At 55.7% G+C, this 21,518-nt stretch overlaps 1 protein-coding gene across 9 annotated transcripts in view; it reads right to left on the bottom strand.

Moving 5' to 3' along the window:
* Positions 1-61: 61 nt before the first annotated feature.
* Positions 62-21,518, bottom strand: part of STARD8 (StAR related lipid transfer domain containing 8) — an 81,666-nt gene continuing 60,209 nt past the window's right edge. For 2 of the 9 annotated variants that reach the window (XM_088028762.1, XM_028126600.2), the window contains 15 exons: positions 13,314-13,385; positions 11,226-11,307; positions 10,186-10,249; positions 7,286-8,709; positions 6,500-6,673; positions 6,334-6,396; positions 5,343-5,502; positions 4,700-4,898; positions 4,081-4,291; positions 3,698-3,812; positions 3,217-3,441; positions 2,318-2,431; positions 1,998-2,215; positions 1,719-1,895; positions 62-1,565 (listed from right to left, as the gene is read on the bottom strand). In XM_088028762.1, the coding sequence (XP_087884888.1) occupies positions 1,448-1,565; positions 1,719-1,895; positions 1,998-2,215; positions 2,318-2,431; positions 3,217-3,441; positions 3,698-3,812; positions 4,081-4,291; positions 4,700-4,898; positions 5,343-5,502; positions 6,334-6,396; positions 6,500-6,673; positions 7,286-8,709; positions 10,186-10,242 (3,255 nt within the window). In that variant the 5' untranslated portion in view covers positions 10,243-10,249; positions 11,226-11,307; positions 13,314-13,385 and the 3' untranslated portion in view covers positions 62-1,447. Of the gene's footprint in view, positions 1,566-1,718; positions 1,896-1,997; positions 2,216-2,317; positions 3,442-3,697; positions 3,813-4,080; positions 4,292-4,699; positions 4,899-5,342; positions 5,503-6,333; positions 6,397-6,499; positions 6,674-7,285; positions 8,710-10,185; positions 10,250-11,225; positions 11,308-13,313; positions 13,386-21,518 lie in introns of those variants that run through there. The other 7 variants (XR_003612768.2, XM_028126601.2, XM_028126598.2 and 4 more) reach the window with 7 other exon arrangements.

The raw sequence follows: 21,518 nt of genomic DNA on the forward strand, positions 1-21,518 counted from the left end.
ATTGTAACCTGCCCTCAGTCCCCAGCCCATCATCTCAGGGAAGACAGTCACACAACCAGAGTCCATCTCTAGTAATGCTTTATTGTTCTCCCGAGGGGTCACATGGTTCCTGCCTTCCACCTCCCTCATCCCTGCTCCCTTGGGCTTTCCAGACCCCTGCTCGCACCCACAGATTATAATATACTCACAATAGAATACGTGTGTGTATATAGATGTGCATATATATGTATCTATATATATATACAAATACATATATATATTCTGACTGTACAGTATTTATAGGTACAAATAAAATAGGCTTAAAAATTACAACATTGGCTGGGACCCATCCCACTCCAGTTTATTGAGCTGAAAGAAAAATAAAGCACCAGTTGGCATCTGAACGTCATTTGGAATTCCACATAAGTCAAGATAGCTGCTGGGTGGGACGGATCAGGTTTGGATCAAGCCCCAGCTGGCTGAAGTGACACTCGGCCCTTCCATCTGGCTGGCCAGCTGCCAGAAGCAGGGGCCAGGTCTCTGCTTGATGACGGGGCTCTTATGTCAGCCTGGTACCATAGGCAGGAAGAGCAGGAGAAGGGACGCAGACACAGATATGTGTCTATTCACTACCATCTGCTTTTGCTTGGCCTGTGCAGTGGGAGTGAGCCCGTTTGCTCTCCAGACGTAAGAGTGTGTGACCAAGGGCCGCACAGAACACCAGGGAGTGGCAGATAAAGTAGGCGGCCCGAGCCAGGGAGACTGATTCACTGGTCTCCTGAGACCTGAGAAAGGAAGCCCCCTCCCCGCTCCACTACCATCTCCCAGGCTGCCCCAAACTGTCCTGTTGCCCGCTGGTAGTGCGCACTCTTTAAATCAGCCTCAGGTGAATCAGCATCGCATTTACACCAATAAAACAGCTCATGGTGTGGTTGGGGCTGCCCTGTGCTCATCCTCTCTAGTTCGCTTTCTCTGGCAGAGCTAGTTCAGGACCAATATTAGGCCCCAAGGCAGGACCAGAGCCTCCTGCCAACCTCAAAGGGACCCGAGCACCAAAAAGGACGGCTTGGCCTCTCGGAGTGGCAGAGAGCTGGACGCACACACTGCTCTCTACCTCCTTCCCCCTGCAGGTGGGGGGTGCTGGCAAGGCTTCAGACTGATGGTGCCTCGGTGGGCCTGGAGGGCTGCAGCAGTCTTCTGCTCCTGAAAATGACTCCTCTCTCTTGGGAGGACAGAACACAGGCTGGTGGGTACAGGTGGAGTAGAGATGGGACACTGAAATTCTCTCCTCCTCCCCTGTATGTGTGGAGGAGCTTCAGGAAGACAAGGGGACAGCAGGCTGCTGGATCGGCAAGGGCCTGGCTCTGCCCCTGGAAGCAACACGTGGGGGCTGCTCTCCTTTCCTTACCCACTTACTTCCTTGGTGCGGAGGGGCCTGGGTGGTGCCACCCTGGCGCTGAGCTGAGGCTCACAACTTTGTCTCGGGGCCAGCTGCCTGCAGGGTGGGGAAGGAGTCCCGGATCTTTGCCACCTCCATGGCACACAGGTGCCCAAAGACTTTGTTGTACCAGTCAGGAGAACGGCCCCTGGGGAGGTAGAAGTAGGCAGGCATGAGCCATGGGTTCTGCCCTGGAGCCCTGGGCAGGAGGAAGGAAGAAAGGCCTCGCCCCCAGCCCCCAGGGATCAATGGCACGGGGCAGAGGTGGGGAGAGTGCCGTGCGGCTGAAGGGGCCTGGTACCTGAGATCAGCGCGGCAGATGTGAGTGAGCCGGGAGCGGCCCAGGCCGCAAGGCTCCATGAGGTACTGGGAAGTGAGCATCATGGCCCGCACCCCTGACTCTGGCACGGGCTGCTCCGGATCCAGGGACTGGGAGACTAGCAGACAGCCGCCGCGGGGCAGGTCGGAGCGCCACATCCTGTGGGGAAGGGACACACACACGGTCAGGTTCCCGGCATCCATTCCCAGTCCACCTCCCTGGTCCTGCACGCACGGCAGGCCGACAGCCAGAAGCCCTCACCGGAGCACCACAAAGTCGCGGCAGGGATGGGGCGCCATGCTGTCGGTGACATAGTGGTACAGCTCCACGCCCGGCATCAGGGCTTCCAACACCTGGGCCCGCAGCAGGTCCTCGTCCCAGAGGGCCCTCTCCCGCAGAACACGGTGTAGCACCACGGCTGGAGGGGCCGCCACCTCAGTGGACGCCTTCCACACACGCAGGGGGTGCCCGTCTGGAGCCTGCGAGCCACGGGAGTGGGGACGGGGGACAGCCGTCAGGGCTGGAGAATACCCACTGTGCCCCTCCCACCCCCCCCACCCCCAGTTCCAGCCTGCCCTCACTTCAGCCCCTGACAAGGGAAGGCTGCAGGGGTCCTCTGCTAACCCTAGCCAGATCCGGACAGGCCGTCCCTGTGTTCCCTGTCCTCTCTCCTTTCTGGATGTCTGCTTCTCCACCTAGTCAAAAGCACAGAGAGATGGCGAGACGCAAGTCCTCTGGGGCCTACCAGGCTCTACCATGAAAGGGACACGGGGCTTGGAATTTCTGGAAGTGAACAGGAAGAGAAGACGGTGATCATCCTCAAGGAACCTGCCATCTAGCACAGGCGGAAGGACAAGGGCACAGCTGCCACTCGGTGAGTCTTCCGTATGTGCCAGGCGCCGTGCCAGCCTCTCATCCCGATCCCAGGAGGGAAGTTTCACCACGACTGGCGTATACACGGCAAAGCTCGGGCTCGCGGTCTTACTTGGCACGGGAATCCAAGAAAGAGGATGGCTAGCGCCAAGAGAAGGACAGAGAAGGCACCTCCCATCTGAGACATGACAGGAGGCTCTGACCAAAGGAGAGGGCATATCAAGTTGAGGCTTCCTGTGGCTTGGGGCATGTAATGCTCGGGGCAGGTCAGCCAGGGCCGGAGCACAGAAGTGCAAGTGTGAGGAGCTCAGCACGGCCGTGGTGCAGAAAGATACTGGAGGTGAGGCTCTGCACGCACAGAGTTGACGTGTCTGCAGCGGGGCTTTGGTACAGGAATTCCGGCCGGCGATGCCCAACAGAGAGCCCCTGGTCTCATCGGGTTCTCGGGTCCTGAAGGTCCTTGGCTCTGCTGGCTGACACCCTCCAAGATCAAGCCGAGGCACCGTGCGACTGACGGGGCAGCTCCTTCCCTTGGGACTTTGGACCTCCCTGCCTGCCCTATGAACGCTCCCAGCTCCGTGGCAGCCACGGGCAGTGTGCTACTCACCTTCCTGCAAGCCAGCTCCGTGTGCTGGGGCCCTGGCATACTCATCCAGCCCTTGAAGCGCTCGGCAGCATCACGGAGCAGCTCCTGGACGCTCTCCTCCATGTAGAGGCTCAGGCTCCTGCCGGCAGCTTGGGCCTCCCGCAGCTCAGCCAGGCCCGGGCCGGGAGGGCAGAGCTCAGCCGCACTGTAGGAGCCACATAGTTGCAGCACCATGTCCTGGGGGACCTGGGAGAGCACACATGCACTAGGGCCGTGGGGAGCAACAGAAGGTCAGGGGCCATCAGTCCCAGAACCCACGGGATCTCTCCGGTCCATGTTCAGGGGCAGAGAGGCCTGGCTACGGCAGTGAGGTAGATGAGAAAGCTTGTAGGGCAAGAGTTGGAAGCTGAGGGGGTATGTGTCAAGTTGGGCCCTGTCCCTGACTGGGGGTGCAGAGCTCTGGCCTGGTGGTTCCCCTGGATCTGGGCCTAGAGTTACTCACTTGGAAAAGTTTCTTGCAGTCACTGATCATGTGCGATAGGCCCTGGGTGGCAGCCATGTTCTCACTCAGGTCCCTAGGGCCCGGCCGGCCAGCCAGGCTGCGTTTGCTCCTGATCCTGGAGGGAACGGGAGGAGAGGATGGCGCACGGGCACAAGACAAGATGGATGACCGGCTGGCTTCTAGCTCCCCCGAAACACAAAACAACCTGCTGCCCTTTAGAAGGCCCTGCTTCAAAAACATCCAACCGGTCCCAGGCCCCCGAAGAGCCAGGCTGACCCCTTGTGGTGATGCCTGGGAACTGCAGGGCCAGCCCTCAAGGGTCCGCAGCCCAAGGGGGCCCAGACCCTCCCCGCCTGGCCCTGCCACATCCTGCCCTGTTTCACCTGGGTGAGGGGCTATCCTTCTTGGAGACGTTGAGATGGAAGATGGAAGGCGCCAGGCACACTGCTAGGTTGCCGGCTGTCATCTGGTTTTCTTCAGCAGAGGCGATGTCACTTAGGAAATAGAGCAGGGTCTGTAGGACCTCGCGGTTCTCGTCGGGGAGCAGCAAGGTGGCGGCCTGCGCTGCAGCCAACCACTGATCCTTGGGGAGGACTGTGAGGAAGGAATGGCAGAACGGCTTTCTTATTCCCCTAGAAGCTTCCGGCAACAAGTCTCCTGCTTCTAGGAATGCAGAGGGCACAGTGGTCCCAAAGGAAGTCAGTGAGAGGACAGGGTAAAGATGGGCTCTGGGAGGTCTCTGCGTACCAGATCAAGCCCCACTCTAATGTGCAATGTAACCTTAGGGAAGCCCCTGCCTTTCCTTGGGGCCTCAGTCCAGGTCTCCATATAAGGGGTTTGGGGAACAGAGTGTGGTCTCCCTCCAAGGGCCTTTCCAACTCTGGATAGTAGATCTTCCAACGAGCTCATTCATGCCCACACCGGGTTCATCTCTCACAAGCCCCAGGATTCAGGGAGATCGAGAACGGGGCAGGTTGCTGGGGGCAGGTGCAGGTGACTCACGCTGGTAGATCTGCAGAAAAGTGGTGGTGAGCTTGCTGGTGAAGATAGGCTCTGGTAGGTCCCGGAAATACTGCTTCAGCAAGTCGGCCACATCGTAGGCCGATTGGCCGTCGTAGCAAACATTGTCTGGTGAGGTCTCATTCATTTGGCGCAGGTTCTGGATCCTGGACTTCACCCCCGACTTGCGGAAGATGCCCACCTGGCCCATGCAGGGAAGGAAGGGAGGGAGGGAGACATGCAGGGCAGGGGTGGGGTGGGGAGGAAGGTTATGAGGCCAGCCCTGACAGGGCCACCCCAAAGACTTCCCAGCCTGCCAGGCTTCCTGACGGGCAGGGTAGGAGAAAAATGGCAAGACCAAAGAGAAGGGTTTTTATAGCCTCAGGGTCAAGGAGAAAGATGGCTGTAGCAGGAATGAGTAGGAAAAGAGGGACCGAGGCTAAGGCAGGCTCCTACAGATGGGGCCTACCGTGCCCAGGCCAAAAAGAAGCTGGCAGACAGCCGGGCAGAGGGGAGCTTCAGCTTAGGAAGGCCCAGAAGGGTCTCTAGTGGGCCAGAAAGGCCCTAGCGGCCCCCCTCCCCCACTCCTCAGCCTTGGCTTTCCTCCCCAGTGCCATCTCTCTGCAGGTCCTCCGGCAGGGCTCACCTGGTCCAGGCACTGGCTGCGCAGGTAGCGCATGGCTTGCTGAATGCTCTGTGGCAGTGGCTGGCCGGTGCGCTGCACGTGGATGAGGGGGGGCACCCCGAACACGTGCTGGCCCCGGTAGTCCGGGGTCTTATGCCTTTTCATGAACTTGGGCACTGACCTGTTTGGGGGAGTGACAAGAGGTCCGTGAGGGATGTTGGGGTCGGCCCAGACACAGCTTGGAGACTCCGCAGTCTCAGGGGGCTCGGGCAGGGATGCGGGGGTGAGAGGCACATCACGTCCCCAGAGTCAACATTCCCTGAGCACCTGCTCGGGGCCCGGCCCTAGGGAGTCACAGAGGAATCCAGGGAGCTCTCGGTCTGCTTAAGGGGATAATTGCATCAACAGGCGGGGACAGTATACGTGGTCAGGAGCGGAGCAAGCAAGAACTTCGGCTAAGTCCCACGAGGAAGGAGAACTATACCTAGCGGATCAGAGAAGCCTTCAGGGAGGATATGGAAATTCAGCAGGCTCTTGAGGGATAGGTAGGAGTTGTCCCAGAGGAGAAACGGGGAAAAGGCATTCCAGGCGGAGAGAAGAGCACAAAGGCAAAGGGGCAGGAAGGAGAGGACGGCACGCTCAGGGAAGGACAACGCCCCCACTGGCCTACATGGCGGCATGGCTTGAGGGCGGCAGGCTAAGGACCCCAGCAGCTGGGGCAGGGCCAGAACACGAAAGGGTCAGGATGGGAAGGAAGCTGGACCTTCCTTGGCACTGGGGGCGGGAGGGGGGGGCACGGAAGGGTGTTTATCGGGAGAGCAGCAACCAAAGCTGCCTTTCAGGACAATCTCACTGGCGGCAGCCCGGAGGCTGGGATGGAGGTACGGCTGGAGGACGTGGGGTCCCCCGCCCCCACTCCTCCTCGCACAGACACACGCACGTCCCATGAGCACCCCCCACAGACCATATGCAAGCCATGCCACGGCCCCTCCAGCTTTCTGGCACAACCTACCACTGCTGGCTTCTGGCTTCCTCCCGCCTGCACCCACCTTCTGGGGCTGACCCTGCCAGGGTCCTGGAGCGGGGACAGGGAGGGAGCCAGGGCGTGGGTGAGCAGCTCCCCGCCCACCCCACCCCACCCCCCCGCCGCCTCCCCACCACGGCCCGGGAGCACTCACCAGACCCATCCCGGCTTGTGCGGCACGGTGTACTTCTCCATGAAGGCGGTGAGCCGCAGCAGCGAGCCCTTGTGCAGGAGGTGGATCTGGCCGGCAAACTGCCGATTGATCTCCAGGGACTCTGAGTTCAGGCTGGGCCGGTGGGAGTTCTGGAAGCTGTGCCAACGGAGCTTCCTGGTGAAAGATGGGGGGGGCAGAGAAGGCCAGGGGGGCAGGTTTGGATGAATCTTAAGGTAGGCTGAGTTCTTCGGGTCCCTTTATTCTCCCCAAAGAGAGCAGATGCGGGGGGACGGGACTGTTGTCAGTGCTGCTACTGGGCCCCAGGGTGGAAAAACCGAATCTTAGTTTCCAGGACTGCCCAGTGGGCAAGATGCTCTCAGGGAGGGTGGCACGGAGCTGAGGCCCATCTAGAGCCACCAAGCAGTAAGTACCATCATCCCCTTACGCTTCCAAGACTGCAGCAGAGGGGCTGCTCTGAGAACCCAGGATGGCAAAGCTGGGGACCAGAAACCATCTCCTCTAATACCTTCGATTTGCACATGGGGAAACCAAGGGCCAGAGAGGAGCTAGAATTTGCTCAAGGCCGTATAGCAGAGGCAGGCCCTGAACTTAACCGGGAGGGAACGGAGACCCTGCCCCTGGGCCTCGGGACTCAGAAATTGCCTTGAGGGAGCGTTGTGCAGCGGAGAGAGGGGCAGGAAGAGAGAGAAGAGGAAGGGTGCGGAGGGAGAGAGACAGAGAGACACAACAGAGTCCCCTGTCCCCAGCCCTGCTCAAACCTCCCACCTGCAGGGTCTGGTAAGTGAGGCGCCAACGCCTGAATCTCGTCGTTCCCGCGGTGCTAATGCCTGAGGTCCAGCCGGCGAGCCTGCGGCCTCGGGCTCGTTCAGCGACTTTCCACTACTGTCCAGTTCGCCGGAGGAGGCCACGGTGTCAGCAACGGAGTGCCTATCTTCCACCGTCAGGCTGGGGGCAGAGGTGGGCTCCCCACCTGAATTTGCCTCCTGCCCATTATGCTGGGCTGGACCCGGGGCCAGAGCCTCGGCCTCGGCCTGTGCCCGTGCCAGGGGCTCGGCCTGCGCCCGACCCTGAACCTGAGCTGGGACCACTGGCGGAACATCAGCCTGGCCCGGGGCCGAGGACCCTCTGCGGGCTGGGGCCTCCATCTGGGCCAGAGCCTCAGCCTGCCCCTCGACCTCAACTGTGGCCATCTCTGCTGCTGAAGTGACCTCCTCCTCCTCTTCTTCCTCCTCTTCTTCCTCGTCCTTATCTCCAGTCCGCAGGTCCGGGTAGACGGCCCGGGACCAGAGCTCTACCCGTTGCTGCAGCCCCCACACGTGCTGGAGGATATCGTCCAGGTGGGTGTAGCTGCCCCCGCCCTCGTCCTCTTCGGCTGCAGCCCTGGCCAGTAGTGGCTCCGCTGGGTACAGCTCGGGCATGTTGTCATAGATGCTGGCATGGCTGCCCGTGGAGCCGCAGGAACCCCGGCGCCCTTCATAGCCCCGGGGCCTACCTGGCTGCCAATCGGCCAGGCGCTGTCCGTCCTCAGGAAGCAGGCTCTCGATGGACAGGGAGCGAGGGAATGTGCCTGGCTTGTGGTCCCCGGGCACGTGCACAAGGCAGTCCCCCCGGTGCGCCCGCTGCGGATGCCGAAACATGGCCACAGGCCAGGCCTCCCAGGCCCTCTGAGTCGCAGTGCCGCAATCACCGGCTGAGGTGGCTGCCCTGTTCTTGGCCCTGTAGAATCCAGCTGAGAGGAAGCCACGGCGACTGCAGAAAGAGGAGGCTTTGGTGGCCTTCTCTAAGGTGGCTGGGCCACGCGCGGGCTCCGCTTGCCGACCGCCACCCTTTTCCTTCCGCCTCAGAGAATCGAGGTGCTTAAGGAAGCTACGAGAACGGTGCTTCTTGGCTTTGTCCCGGGGACCCTCTTGGCCCTGGGGGGCGCTGAGGAGGAGCTGGTTGCTCGGGCTGGGGACACGGCAGGGTGAGGGCAGGTCCGTTGGCTCCGGCGATAGGCTCACGGTGATGGCTGGTAGGGAAGTGGCACTGAGCTCTGTGAGGACGCTCTCACAGCTGGAGGTCCCCGGCAGGCCAGGGCTCGGGGGAGCCAGCAGGTCAGAGCAGCCCCCACGAGACCAGCATTTACTTTCTCGCTGGAAAGCCCAGTGGTTGCTGATGCTACATTGCTCTTCTTCTTCTGAGTCTTCATTCTGGGGAAGGAGCCACGGGGTCAAGGTCAGAGAAGTCTAGTCCCCAAGCCCTTGTTTGTACCCCCACACTCTGCCTCCAAACTCTTGGGGGACTTTGAGGTAAAGGGTCCCGCTTTCTGATGGAGGACATGTCCTAGATGGGGAGCTGGCTCTGGGAGCAGCAGAATAAGCCAGGGCTCAGGGACGGAGCCCAGATGGATGGTAACAGTCATCTCATTAATCTAATCCCTCCTCATGTTACAGACAGGGAAACCCAGACCCACAGATGAGAAGCCACTTGCCTAAGGTCATACAATGGCATGCACTAAGTCAGTGAGAGAGCCGGGGTTAGAATCCAGGTGTCCTGGGATGCCTGGGTGGCTCAGTCGTTAAGCGTCTACCTTCGGCTCAGGTCATGATCCCAGGGTCCTGGGATCGAGCCCCACATCGGGCTCCTTAGTGGGGAAGCCTGCTTCTCCCTCTGCCTGCCGCTCCCCCTGCTTGTGCTCTCTCTCTCTCTCTCTCTCTGACAGATAACTAAAATCTTTAAAAAAAAAAAAAAAAAAAAGAATCCAGGTGTCTTGTCCTCCTGTCCTCAGCAGCCTCCCAAGTCTCTAGGCTATAGTCTTAGATTAGAACCACAGAGTGCCAGAACTGGAAGGAGATTTTAGATTTTCTAATTTTCTACTTTGCGATATGGGGAAATCAAGGCCCAGAGAGGGGAAGAGGCTTGCTCAAGGCTACTGAGCAAGCAGTGGCAGAGGCAGGACCAGGCTCCAGGGGTTTCCTGCTTCCCAGGCCAGGGCTCTGGCAGCTCAGCTGGCCCTGCTGGCTCCAGACCTCTGGTGGAGAAAGCCCCAGAATAAACCCACAAAGCCCGACACTATGGAAGGATGAGGTCATCAGGCTAGCCTTCCAGGGCTCCAAGCGGACTAAGAATCCTCTCCGTTTCTGCAATTCCAGGTTGGCAGAGTCAGAAAGGCCTCTTGAGGCTATTAATGCCCCCCTCCAGTTTGGTGTAGAGATGGGGAACATGAGACTCAGGGGTATAAGACCTCATGGGGACATAGCTGGGGATCCTGACTTCTCAGATCATATAGGCCATGATTTTTCCACCACATTATTCTGTCTCTGCTCCCTAGTCAAGGAATTCTTACCATCGCAAAGCAGGTAGAGGAGGCAGAGAGATTTCCCTGAGGAAGGGCCATCACTGGACCAAGTTATGAGTAAACTCAGTGGGGAGAGGTGTGCCAAAGGGGGTGGGTGAGGCCATGGGCCAGCGTACCTGTTCTCAGACTCCAACCTCTAGGCCACACTTGCCAAAACCCAGCAGGCTCATAGAGCTCCTTACACTTCACTCCCAGGCTGGAGCAAGGCACCTCTCTGTAACATCTCAGACTCCCAGGGCACGGGAGCTGGTTTTGCAAGTGCCCTGTGTATGTCCTGGGTTCCCCGTGGTGCCACAAGGCCCCAGGCTCCACCCTTGCCATGACTCACCTGCTTGCTTTGAAAGTGAACTTCCAGTTTCATCGAGGCACAGTTGTTCAAGGTCATCAGCCTCCTGTAAGGAAAGAAAGCAAGCGCTCACCCAAGGGTCCCAACCAAAGGCTGCGGGGCATGACCCACCAAGACAGTCCCAAGATGCCATCCACTACTTTACATGCCCGAGCCATCAAAACATCTCCTAAGACCCAGTGTTCATGAAGGTTTCAGTGCCAGACGCAATGCTCGGGAGATTATGGCTTCTGTCCTCTGGGAGCTTATATATGCGGAATAAACCACTACAGAGATGGGGCAAGTTCAAGAACAGGGTAGACTGAGGCACAGCAGGCACAAAGGGGGGGGGACAAGGAACTTCCATGAAGAGGGATTAGGCAGTCAGAGAAGGCTTCCCGGAGGACAGGGGTGGGATTCTGAAGGAGAAAAAAAAAACAGGGACTTCTATGCCAGGCTTCCACAAGAGGCTGTGACAAGGGAGGGAAACGGTCAGTAAACGGACCAGCACTGGTGTGACAGGGGAGACGGAGGCTGATGCGGTCGGTCAGAGCCAGATTGCAAAGGTGCCTCATGGTAAAAAAGCGTTGCTTTCCTCTGCAGGCAGTTGCACACCCCAAGCAGAGGGGTGCCTGCTTGGAAGCGGAATCTGGTGGCCGTAAAGAGGCTGGATCAGGGCGAGGAGGGGAATGGCAGGCAGGCCAGTTAGTAGGCTACTGAAGCAGATCCAGAAAAGCCGTGGTTTGGCCTGAAAGAAGGCCCAAACCCGTGTAAGTAGAGAGGGGCCAAAGCACAGGAATGTCTGGGGAATTGAACTGAAGGGAGAAGATGAATCACAGCCAGATCTTGGCTCTCTAGCTAGAGGGCCTGAGCGCTGCGGCGTCACAGACACAAAAGACAGAGTGAGATGTGCGACTGCGGCAGAGGAGTGTTGTCACAGGCTGGGCTCCTCCTCTGTTGGAGGGGACACGGACTGTTTCTTCCCCCGGGGAAGCCCCAAGCCAGGCCCTGACCTCCCAGGCCTGGCCCTTAGTGCCCCCTACCTGCACAGGGCCCCCAAAGAGTCCTCGTCCAGAAAACCGTGGTCCTTCTTCACAGAGCCAATATCCAAGGGAAACAGACCTTCTGTATGGCGGAGAAAAGCCAAGATGAGTCGAGGGTGGTAGGTCAGCAACTCAGTGCCAGTAGCCCTTGAGGTGGGAAGGGGAGGCCAGGGAAGAGAGGAGGCAGGAAGGCAAAAAGCCGAGCAGAAGGAGCAAACCTGGGGTAAGGGAGGGGCCCAGGGAGCTCGGGTTGACCATCAGAGGCAAGTTCAGGGTTGAGGGAAAGGAGGCTTGAGCTGGATGAGAGGACCCAACAATAAGACAGGTCCCCGGGAGATGGCAGGTCCGAGGTCTTGGGTGGCTGCCAAGAGCGAAGCTCACCCTCCCACCCCAGTCCCCTTTGCATCCTGGGCTACTCAGACAGGGAGCCTCCTCCCCGGCCCAAGGTGAACTGGGGGGAGCAGGGAGACAGTGAGAGAGGACAGTATGCAGCCGAACAATGCCTCATTTCCTCCTACTGGTCCAAACAGGGGAGCCCGCTCCCTGGGATGTAGGAAGGGGAGGGGAGAGAGGAAGGAGTGCGGTCAGAGGACAGGGCATCCAGGAAATCCCACACCTCTCTGCCTGACTGCTAAAAGAAACCCATTTTCTCATTTAACTAACATTACTTGAGCACCTACTTGATGTCAGGCACCGGGGATACAACAGCGAACGAGATAAAAATGATCCCTGCCTTCACGGAGAGACCGTACGGGGAACAAGATCATACAGTTCTAGGGGCGCCTGGGTGGCTCAGTCGTTAAGCGTCTGCCTTCGGCTCAGGTCATGATCCCGGGGCCCTGGGCTCGAGCCCCACATCGGGCTCCCTGCTCCGCGGGAAGCCTGCTTCTCCCTTTCCCACTCCCCCTGCTTGTGTTCCCTCTCTCGCTGTGTCTCCCTCTGTCAAATAGGTGAAATCTTTAAAAAAAAAGAAAGAAAGATAATACAGTTCTAAATGCCATGAAAGACATTAGCCAGGGTGATAGGGTAAAGCGAGGCTGGTGGGGTGGGGACCACTCGGAGAGAGGTGACTTCCGAGACAAGTCCTGAAGAGGGGGCTGGCCGGGCCAAGAGCCTGGGAAGAGGGTTCCAGGCAGGACTAACATTAAGGCTCTGAGGAAGGAAAGGTGTGAGCCTGGAATGAGGATGATTCCTGGATGATTCCTGGCAGTGGGGCCCTTGGGAGGTGGAATTTAGACCTGTTCCATCTGAGATGCCTATCAGACAGATGAGGAGATACTGAATTGTTGGCTGAATGGATGAATCTGGAGCTCGGGAATGAGGTCTGACAGAGATATTTGGGAATCACCAGAAGATGCACGGTACTTGGAGAAGGATCTCCTGGGAAAGAAATGTGGAGAGGGAAGAGGGGCCAAGATTGAGCTCTGGGACACCCCAACATTTCGATCTGTTAAGAGAAAGCAGAGTCTGGTATAAGAAGACTGACAGCGGCATCTAGAGAGAGGCAGCCAGGAGAGGCGAGTGTTCCAGAAGCTGAAGTGAGTGGCCAACGCCCCTCATCTCTCAACGGCTGTTGAGAGATTAAGACTGGGAAGGGACCGCTGCATTTGATCACGTGGGAGTCCCTGGTGACCTGGACAAGGACTGTTTGGTTGGCAAAGTGGGAGTGAAGGCAGGGTACGGTGGGGAGTGTGGGAAGAAGAGGGAAAGTGGAAACAGCAAATATAAACAACTCTAAAGAACAAAACAGAAAAATGAAGGGAAACAGAGAAATTGAGGCCATGCGGGAGCTGAGATGAGGTCAGGGAGCCCAGGATGCATCTCTGCAAATGGCATCCTCAGCAGTGGTACAGTGCAGGGGCCCTGGTCGAGACAAGGCACTTTAACACACTGGTGACACCAGAGCTTAGAAGAGCCCAATCAGAGTGACCCACTAGAGATGACGCTGTCGTGACAGGAGCAGGACCAAAGAGCATAGCTTCTTGCGTGGTTGGAGAAAGGTTCCGATTGGCCTCCTTTTACAGATGAAAAACAGAGGGATACGGCAAGCTTTGGGGTAGGGAAGGGGGAGCAACCGAGTAGCCTTACCTTCAAAAAGCTGAGCATACTGAGGGAATCCTGTTGCTCGGAGCCACTTGCATGCTCTCTTGGCTTCAACTTCTAAAATGGAACAGAGGGACAGAAATAGGCAGAGAAATGGGGTTAGCTGGGTGCTGGTACTGAGCCACCCCGGGTGTACGTTGCCTCACCTTCCGCGGACAAGCACCTCCAGTTCTCGGGATCTGGAAATGGCAAGGAAGGCATGGAGGGGCCTGGCATATTCACTGGGGGTCACAGCCAGCTAGGATTTACCTTCGGTTCCCCATACCCTACCCTCTCTATGTCCTGGTGCGCCTTTCTTGAGCCTCACTCCCTGCCTGTCCCAATACCCCTCTCACTCTCCCACCCCTGCCCAAGAACAGAACCCACCAGCAGCAACTCCCAGGAAAGCGTGGAGTCAGCCACAAAATGTTCAACGATTTTCATTCTCTTTCCCACCCTTATTATACCTAACATTCCCCAGCACTTTGAGAACCAAATCTCACTTAACACACACAATATGCTGTGAAGAAGGTCTTACTTTCTCTGTTTTATGGATCTCCAGACAGGCTCAGGAAGGAAGGGGCTCATCCACAGTTTCACAGTTGACCAAGGTAGCAGTACTGGGGCCAGAGATCAAACTCAGTCTGACTCCCACTCAGGGCTCCTACCCTTCTGACGCGGCAGCTTCCCCAATGCTCACCCTCCCCGACCACACATCGATTTCCAGCCCTCCCTCCCCAGGGAGCCTCCCAGGACTGCTCCAGCTCTCCCCGGTGGCTAGGCCTATGTGGTGTAATCCAGTGCTGATTGTCATGATGACACAGTGCGGGCCTGTGAGAATCCTGGAGGACGCTGGTTGGGTTAGCCTCCCACCTCTGCTCTGGGAAGGCCCAGCACCCCTCCCAGCCTCAGTGGAGACACGCACCTGGAACTAAAGGAGGCCAGGGTGGGCTGAATGCCATTAGCAAAGCCCTGGGACTGCCCAGGCAGCAATATGTTTCCTACCCAAGTGCTGCCAGGGAGCAGGGGGCTGGGACTATGGGACCAGGCACTGTGGGGTTGGGGGATGGAGGAGGCTGCTGGCTCGGCAGAGCTGCTCTGGCCACAGAGCACGCGCCCAACATCTCCTTGATTTCCTTAACACCCATGACCAGGGGACTCCAAGGCGACTGGTGAGGTTTCTCTGAGACAGGAAGAGCTCTTTCTCTCCAGTGCTCTCCCACAGGGAAATCCAGGATGAGGTCCTGGCAGCTGGGACTGAGAAGTTAAAAGACAAAATGGTACTTGAGAGGATGCTGGGTGGGGACACGAGGGAGGGAAGAGGGCAGAAAGGTGGAAGTCGGTCAGAAAAAACAACAGGCTTCTCAAGGGTCACACACTGATGAGGATTTGAGGAGGGAGAAGAGAAGGCTCTGGAGCCCCCAAGGGCTTTGGGGGCAAACAGGAGTGGGGCGGGGATGAACATCTGTGTGTTTCCCAGAGTGAGGGCCACCCCAGCATCTGCCTCTGCACACAGCTGTAGCCAAGTCTGCTCATGTCCATGATCCGTGAAGATTGGCGTGGGACGGCACGCCCGTACGCACACACGGACAGGCCCCTCAGCCTGTGTGCGCACCCAAATCTGTATGTGCACATGTTTTTTGTTACTGCAACTTCCTAACCTATGATAAAGATCTAGGGGTCATCAGGACTTCTGAGAGGTCCTGGAAAGCGTTTGTTCCCACTGAGCTCAGCCAACAGTACCGCAGATCCTCTGGCAGGGGGCAATGCAGGCCTGGGAGAGGATGCAGGTCTCTAGGCAACAGGCCGCCTGGGAGAATTGTGCTAAGAGCTGCTGGAAGGGACTTCACATCAGCCCAGGAAGCATTAAAGGACATGGTTTTGCTGTTAGGACAGCTGAACCAGCTGCCATAACCACCTCCCTGTCTCCTGATCCTACCACAGCCCCAGGAGAAGGCCCTTCTCCATCCACAGAGCCCCTCCCAGCAGCCAGCTCTGCTATCCCATCATTAGGACAAAGAGAAGGTACTGAAGGAGGGACCTGGTAGGAGTTTCCAGAAAGGCAGGCACAGAAGGAAACAGTGATCCCTAGAGGGCCATGAGTCTGGTATGGCCACCCCGGGCAGGGCAGGCAATCCCCAGGGATAGGCCTGCATGCCAAGAACACACCCTCAAAGTCCACTGCAGCCCTCAGTCCTTCGTGACTAGAGGCAGAACAAAGAGCGAAGGGAAGGAGAGAGGCACCTGCCTGCCCGTTACTCCTGAGCTCCCTCCTAAGCCTGAAGCAGGTGGGAGAGTGCAGTAATAAAGTCCTACATCTTAAATATCTGCACCATCTACCCGAGCCACGGAGGCAGAGCTCTTAGGAGAGTGGCGAGCCCCCTGCCCCTCTCATGCTAGGCAGCGGCCCTAGCCAGGGTTGTCAGGAAGGAAACAAGCTCACGTGGGTAGGCACCAAGTTCTTTCACTGCTACCTAGAGCCCTCTAGCCCCTTGCTATTCCAAATGTGATCCCTGGACCTGCAGCATCAGCATCACCAGGGACCTTGTTAGAAATGCAGAATTCCCAGGGGCGCCTGGGTGGCTCGGTCATTGAGCGTCTGCCTTCGGCTCAGGTCATGATCCCAGGGTCCTGGGATCGAGCCCCGAATCGGGCTCCCTGCTCAGCGGGAAGCCAGCTTCTCCCTCTCCCACTCCCCCTGCTTGTGTTCCTTCTCTTGCTGTGTCTCTCTCTCTGTCAAATCAATCAGTCAATCTTAAAAAAAAAAAAAGAAATGCAGAATCCCAGACCTACTGAATCAGAATTTACATTTATTTAACTAGATCCTGAGTTGATTTGCATGCACATTAAAGTTTGAGAAGCACTGGCCTATATTACCTAGTACAAGGATTCTCACCCTTGGATGCACATTAAAAACAGCTAGGAAGCTTAAAAAATACCAATTTCCTGGGGCCCCAGCCTCAGAGGCTGATTTAATTGGTCTGTGGTGAGGCTCTACAAATCAGCACTTTAAAAAAGCTACAGTATGGGGCATACTGAGGCCCAAGGGACTTTTCCAACTCCCACAGAGTTACGTGTCACAGCTGAGACTATGACCCTGATCTTTTATTTTTCTTTCAGTTTTTGTTTTAATTCCAGTTACTTAACATACAGTGTTATTTTAGTTTCAGGTATACAATATAGTGATTCAACACTTCCATGCATCACCCAGTGCTCATTACGACAGATGCCCTCCTTAATCCCCATCACTGATTATACCCATCCCCCCAGCCACCTCCCCTCTGGTAACCATCAGTGTGTTCTCTATGGTCGAGCGTCCGTTTCTTGCTCACTTGCTCTCTCTTTCCCCTTGCTCATTTGTTTTGTTTCCTAAATTGTCTTTCTCTGACATTTTGCTGAACATAAACTCTCTAGCTCCATCCACGTGGGTGCAAACAGCAAGATTTCATTCTTATTTATGGCTGAGTAATATTCCATACATACACACACACACACACACACACACACACATCATATCTTCTTTATCCATTCATCAATTGATAGACACTTGGGCTGCTTCCATATCTTCCCTATTGTAAATAATGCTGCTAAAGACATAGGGGTATATGTATCCCTTTGAACTAGTGTTTTTGTATCCTTTGGGTAAATACCCAGTAGTGCAATTGCTGGGTCATAAGGTAGCTCTGTTTTTAACTTTTTGAGGAATCTCCATACTGTTTACCAGAGCAGCTGCACTAGCTTGCATTCCTACCAACAGTGCAAAAGGGTTCCCCTTTCTCCACGTCCTCACCAACACCTGTTGTTTCTTGTGTTGTTGATTTTAGCCATCCTAACAGGTGTGAAGTGATATCGCACTGTAGTTTCAGTTTGCATTTCCCTGACGGTAAGTGATGCTGAGCATCTTTTCATGCAGCTGCTAGCCATCTGGATGTCTTCTTTGGAGAAATGTCTATTCATGTGTGACCCTGATCTTTTCATTTCCTGTCCAGCTCTCTCTTTTCCAGTAAGTTATGTCACTTGCCCTCAGATGCCAGGTAAACAAAAGGCTTAGACTCCAAGGAACCAACTCCAGGTCCCCCCAGTTTTTTCCGCCCTTCTGATACAGTAGAGTTACAAGCCTGAGTTGAAATCCTGGTGCTGCCAGTCAGGAGCTCTCTGACTTTGGGCAAGTTATTTAAACTCTGTAAGACTCAGTTTCCCCCTCTGTAAAATGGAGGTAATAGAGTCTACTTGGAATAACTACTGAGAGCATTAAGTAAAATACTGGAGAGGGAAAAAACAAACAAAACCCTGGCACACTCCCCACTAACTGAAGGGTCCCAGGAAAAAAGAACAGAAGAAAGAGGCCCAGCTGGCATTTCCTTTCGGGTCTGGAAAGTGGCTGCATCCACATTACTGTCAAAATTGCAGCCAAAAGGCTCTGGGAAGTGTGGTTAGTTAGGAGGCAGACGTTTCAAAGAGGTCACAACAGCTTCAAAAAACAAAGGAGCCAAGGAGTTTGAAGCAGGGCTACGGACTGAATCCCCAGCAAGTACTCCCTGGCAGGAATCTGGAGAATGTAATGGGCTATTACCCAACAGGATGTCAGGGACACTGGCTCCCAACAATACACCACCTCATGGAGGCCTGGGAGGCCCTGAGGCTCCCTCCCAGATGGAGCAGTCAGAGACATATGTCTTGGTGATTAAGGACTGAGCTAAAGTGCTTTGCGTTCATCCCTCCCACCCGTCCCAGCCTGCCCAGGCTGGGCCCAGAAATGACCAGTCACCCCCAGGAGAGTCCACTCACCTGAGGTTGGGGCCCCGGTATCCCAGACTAAGGATGGCCTTATGTGCCCGGCGGGGAGAGTGACACAGGGCAGGCTGAGGCGAGTGATGAAGGAATGTCTGTAACCCCTAGTCCTGCTTCTATGTCCAGATGTGCAGATTCCAGCAGTTTCAACCTCTATATTCTACAGGCCGTGCTCTGGCCAAGGCTAAGATGATATGCTGGGACAGGTCAGGAATGGCACTCAGCTGGCACAAGCTGGATTCCACAGAGATTTAAGCCCAGACTCTCTCCCTGGGGAGGGTCCCAGCTGATCTGAGCCATAAGAATTGGGGAAAAGGGCATACTCAAAAGCTCCAGGGTCAAATCAGGTCTCAAGGCCATGCCCACAGGTTTCCTGGAGGGAATGTCAAAGAAAAATGGCTGAGCAGCAGCAGATGATTTCAGACAGCAATATGCACCTACACTTATGTAGGCCACATAGCGGGATCCTCTTAGCACAGAGCTTTTTTTCTATTCAGAGGAGGATGGAATGAGGAGAAAAGTGGGGCTTCTGTTCCTGAGAAACACTATATGAACAAGGGTAGTTTATGTACTCAGGAAAGGGGCAGCAACATCTCCCACGGAGGAAACGCAATAATGCTCAAAGATGACAGAACTGAGTTGAAGAAAGCTTTTTCCAATCCAGCTAGCTCCCCTACTCACTGCCTAAGTCATTTTAGCCAACCTGCTTCATCCCCTAAGCTTTGGATTTTGATCTATGTAGTGAAGACCAACAGCTTTCCTGCCTACCTCCGTGGTTACTATGTGGAATGGGTCAGGTTTTGCCTGGTTTTGAAAGTGGCTGTATGAAAGTTATCATTAGAGAGCACTACTTTTGTTAAGACTACTTGAACTTGGTGTCTCTCTCTCTCTCCTGAAACTAGTTTTACACTGTATGCTAAGTGAAATTTAAATAAAAAATGTTTAAAAAGACTGACCTTGGTATGCACACATTCACAGTCTTTAAGGCTCAGTTCAGAGTGTGTCCTACTTGTAAAACAGTGAGCATGAGCTAGGAGGAAAAGAAAAGGTAACCGGCAACTAAGTTGAGGGAGGTCAGGCCTCACCCAGCCAATATCACCAACCCCACCCTCTTCATGCCACACTCAGGGGACTTGAGTCCTTCTCCCTTGTGGTCACTCAGTGGGTTATGAGAGAGCTGCCCAGACCCCACTTCTGCCTACTCTTTCCCAACCCAAAACCCAGCTCAGGCAGAGGTACCAGGTAAGACCCGGAGCCCAAGACAAGTAATGGGTGGATGTCACAGAGGCCCAGAACAACGGGGTCCTTGTTACTGCCAAAAGAGCAACCTCTCCACTCAGACTGCACATTATAATCTGAAAGCTTTTAAAAATTCCAGGGCCTGGCAGGGGGGCGGCGGGGGGCGGCTGGGTGGCTCAGTCGGTTAAGCGTCTGCCTTCGGCTCAAATCATGGTCTCAGGGTCCTGGGATCGAGTCCTCGTGGCAGCAGCATCATCATCATCATCAGGCTCCCTGCTCAGCGGGGAGTCTGCTTCTCCCTCTGCCCCTCCCCCCAACTCGTGCTTGCAAGCGCACGTGCGCTCTCTCTCTCTCTCTCTCTCTCAAATAATTTGAATTTCCTGGAGGGAATGTCAAAGAAAAATGGCTGTGCAGCAGATGATTTCAGACAGCAATATGCACCTACACTTACGTAGGCCACATACCAGGATTTTTCAAATCTTTTTTAAAAATTCCGGTGCCTGGGCCCCAGTCATGACCATTTAAATTAGAATCTCTGGGAAAGTTTTCATTTGTTTTTGAGAGCTTTCCACATGATTCTCAAGTACAGGCAAGGTAGAGAACCACTGCCCTGAACAAACATGGCCAGCTAAAAAGCCACAGCGTAGGTGTCTGGAAAGATTCTAGCCAGAGGCCATACTCAGGCCCATTCTGGTCACTGGTCCGTGTTCTCTCTAGGCCCAAGTGAAGGAGCAAGAGACCAATGAGCAGTAATATGAATGCATATGGTGGGACAGGGGAGGGCGAGTCTGTGGGTGTTTGCGAAGGTAATTTATTGAAACAGTTAGCTGGCCTACTCCATAAGGAAGCTTTCAGCAAATGTGCTGATTTCCTTTGCCTTACTTTGCTTTCTATTTGGAAAGACATCTCCTTCACGGCCCTCGCTCTAGGACGAATGTCTCCCAAACAAGGTCTGGGATCAGCATGGTCTCTCCCACCTTTAGTGAGCCCAGGAGGAAAAGCCAGCATTCTGAGAGAGTAGAGAAAGACCTGGAATGCCACTGTCTATGTGACAACCCAAGTTTCCAAGGTGGGCTTTGCAAGGCCGAGCTGGTATTCCAGGTAGGCAGAAGGGCCCCCCACCACTCCAGGCCCTGCTGCTATAGCTGGGAAATGCTAGGTCCTGGCAAACAGATCCTCAGCTCATTTCTCTTGGTGGATGCAAGGCCCTTTTCCTTTGCCCACCTTCACTCCCAGAGAGGGATCCTTTAAGGAAGACATGTGGGCTTTCTGTCAGGGGGCTTGTATCTCACTTGGCCCCAAGGGGTTATTAGCGGCTCCTTTCACCCTCCCATAAGGATACATCTAAGGAGCCTAGGCCACAAGAAGTGTGCCCACCCGGCCTTGAGCCTTGGGTCCCTCAGAGGCGGGGCTTCATTCAAATTTACACAAAAGCTGCAACAGGGGACTGTCTGGCTATGACCCCCCACTCCAGAGGGACAGAGCGAGAGGAGCCCTCACAAGGGCTCATACTAACAGCTGTCATGACTTTTACGACTGCCAAGACTTCCCTTCCTGACCTTGGGCGGGACATTCAGGGGGGTCCGCAATACCCTGTCCTCCGGGAGACTGCGTACACTTGTCTCCCTGCTACTGCTGTTCTTAGCTGTAATCACAACTCTTAGTAGAGTCTTACAGGGGAGGGGGCAAAAGGGGGAAAGAGGCAAGACCAAAATAGCTCTCATCCCACATTCCAAACCCCACAGGAGGGGTGCCGCAGTAAGGGCTGTTGGATTTCAGGCAGCCAGCTTGGCAGTGCTAGCCACTGGCTGGCCTCTAGCTTGTTAGGTCGCAAGGCAGGACTTGGGGCCCCTGCTGCACCTGTTGGGATGCCAGTCTTGATCTCAGCCAGAGCTACAGCCGGACGCCAAGCTCCCGGGCCCGTGTGAGCAACGCTTTTGGAGTCTCCCTGTCAGAACTGCAGCACCACCAAGGCACACAGCCCAGGCAGGGACAGTACCATGCGACTGGGTGGCAACATAGTGAAGCCACTGAATCTTCCTGCTGGCTAGTGGCAGGTTGATATGTGTGGTCCCCGTTCTAATACCCCTCTCTCCTTAACGCTCCATGTCCGCACCAAAGCCAAAGGGAGTCAGGGAGTCTCAGGGAGTCTCAGCCAGGGATAATGTTATGCCCCAGGAG

This window comes from Eumetopias jubatus, unplaced genomic scaffold (assembly GCF_037043125.1).
Source record: "Eumetopias jubatus isolate StellerSeaLion01/CBP00866 unplaced genomic scaffold, mEumJub1_p1.0 scaffold_11, whole genome shotgun sequence".
Lineage (NCBI taxonomy): Eukaryota > Metazoa > Chordata > Mammalia > Carnivora > Otariidae > Eumetopias > Eumetopias jubatus.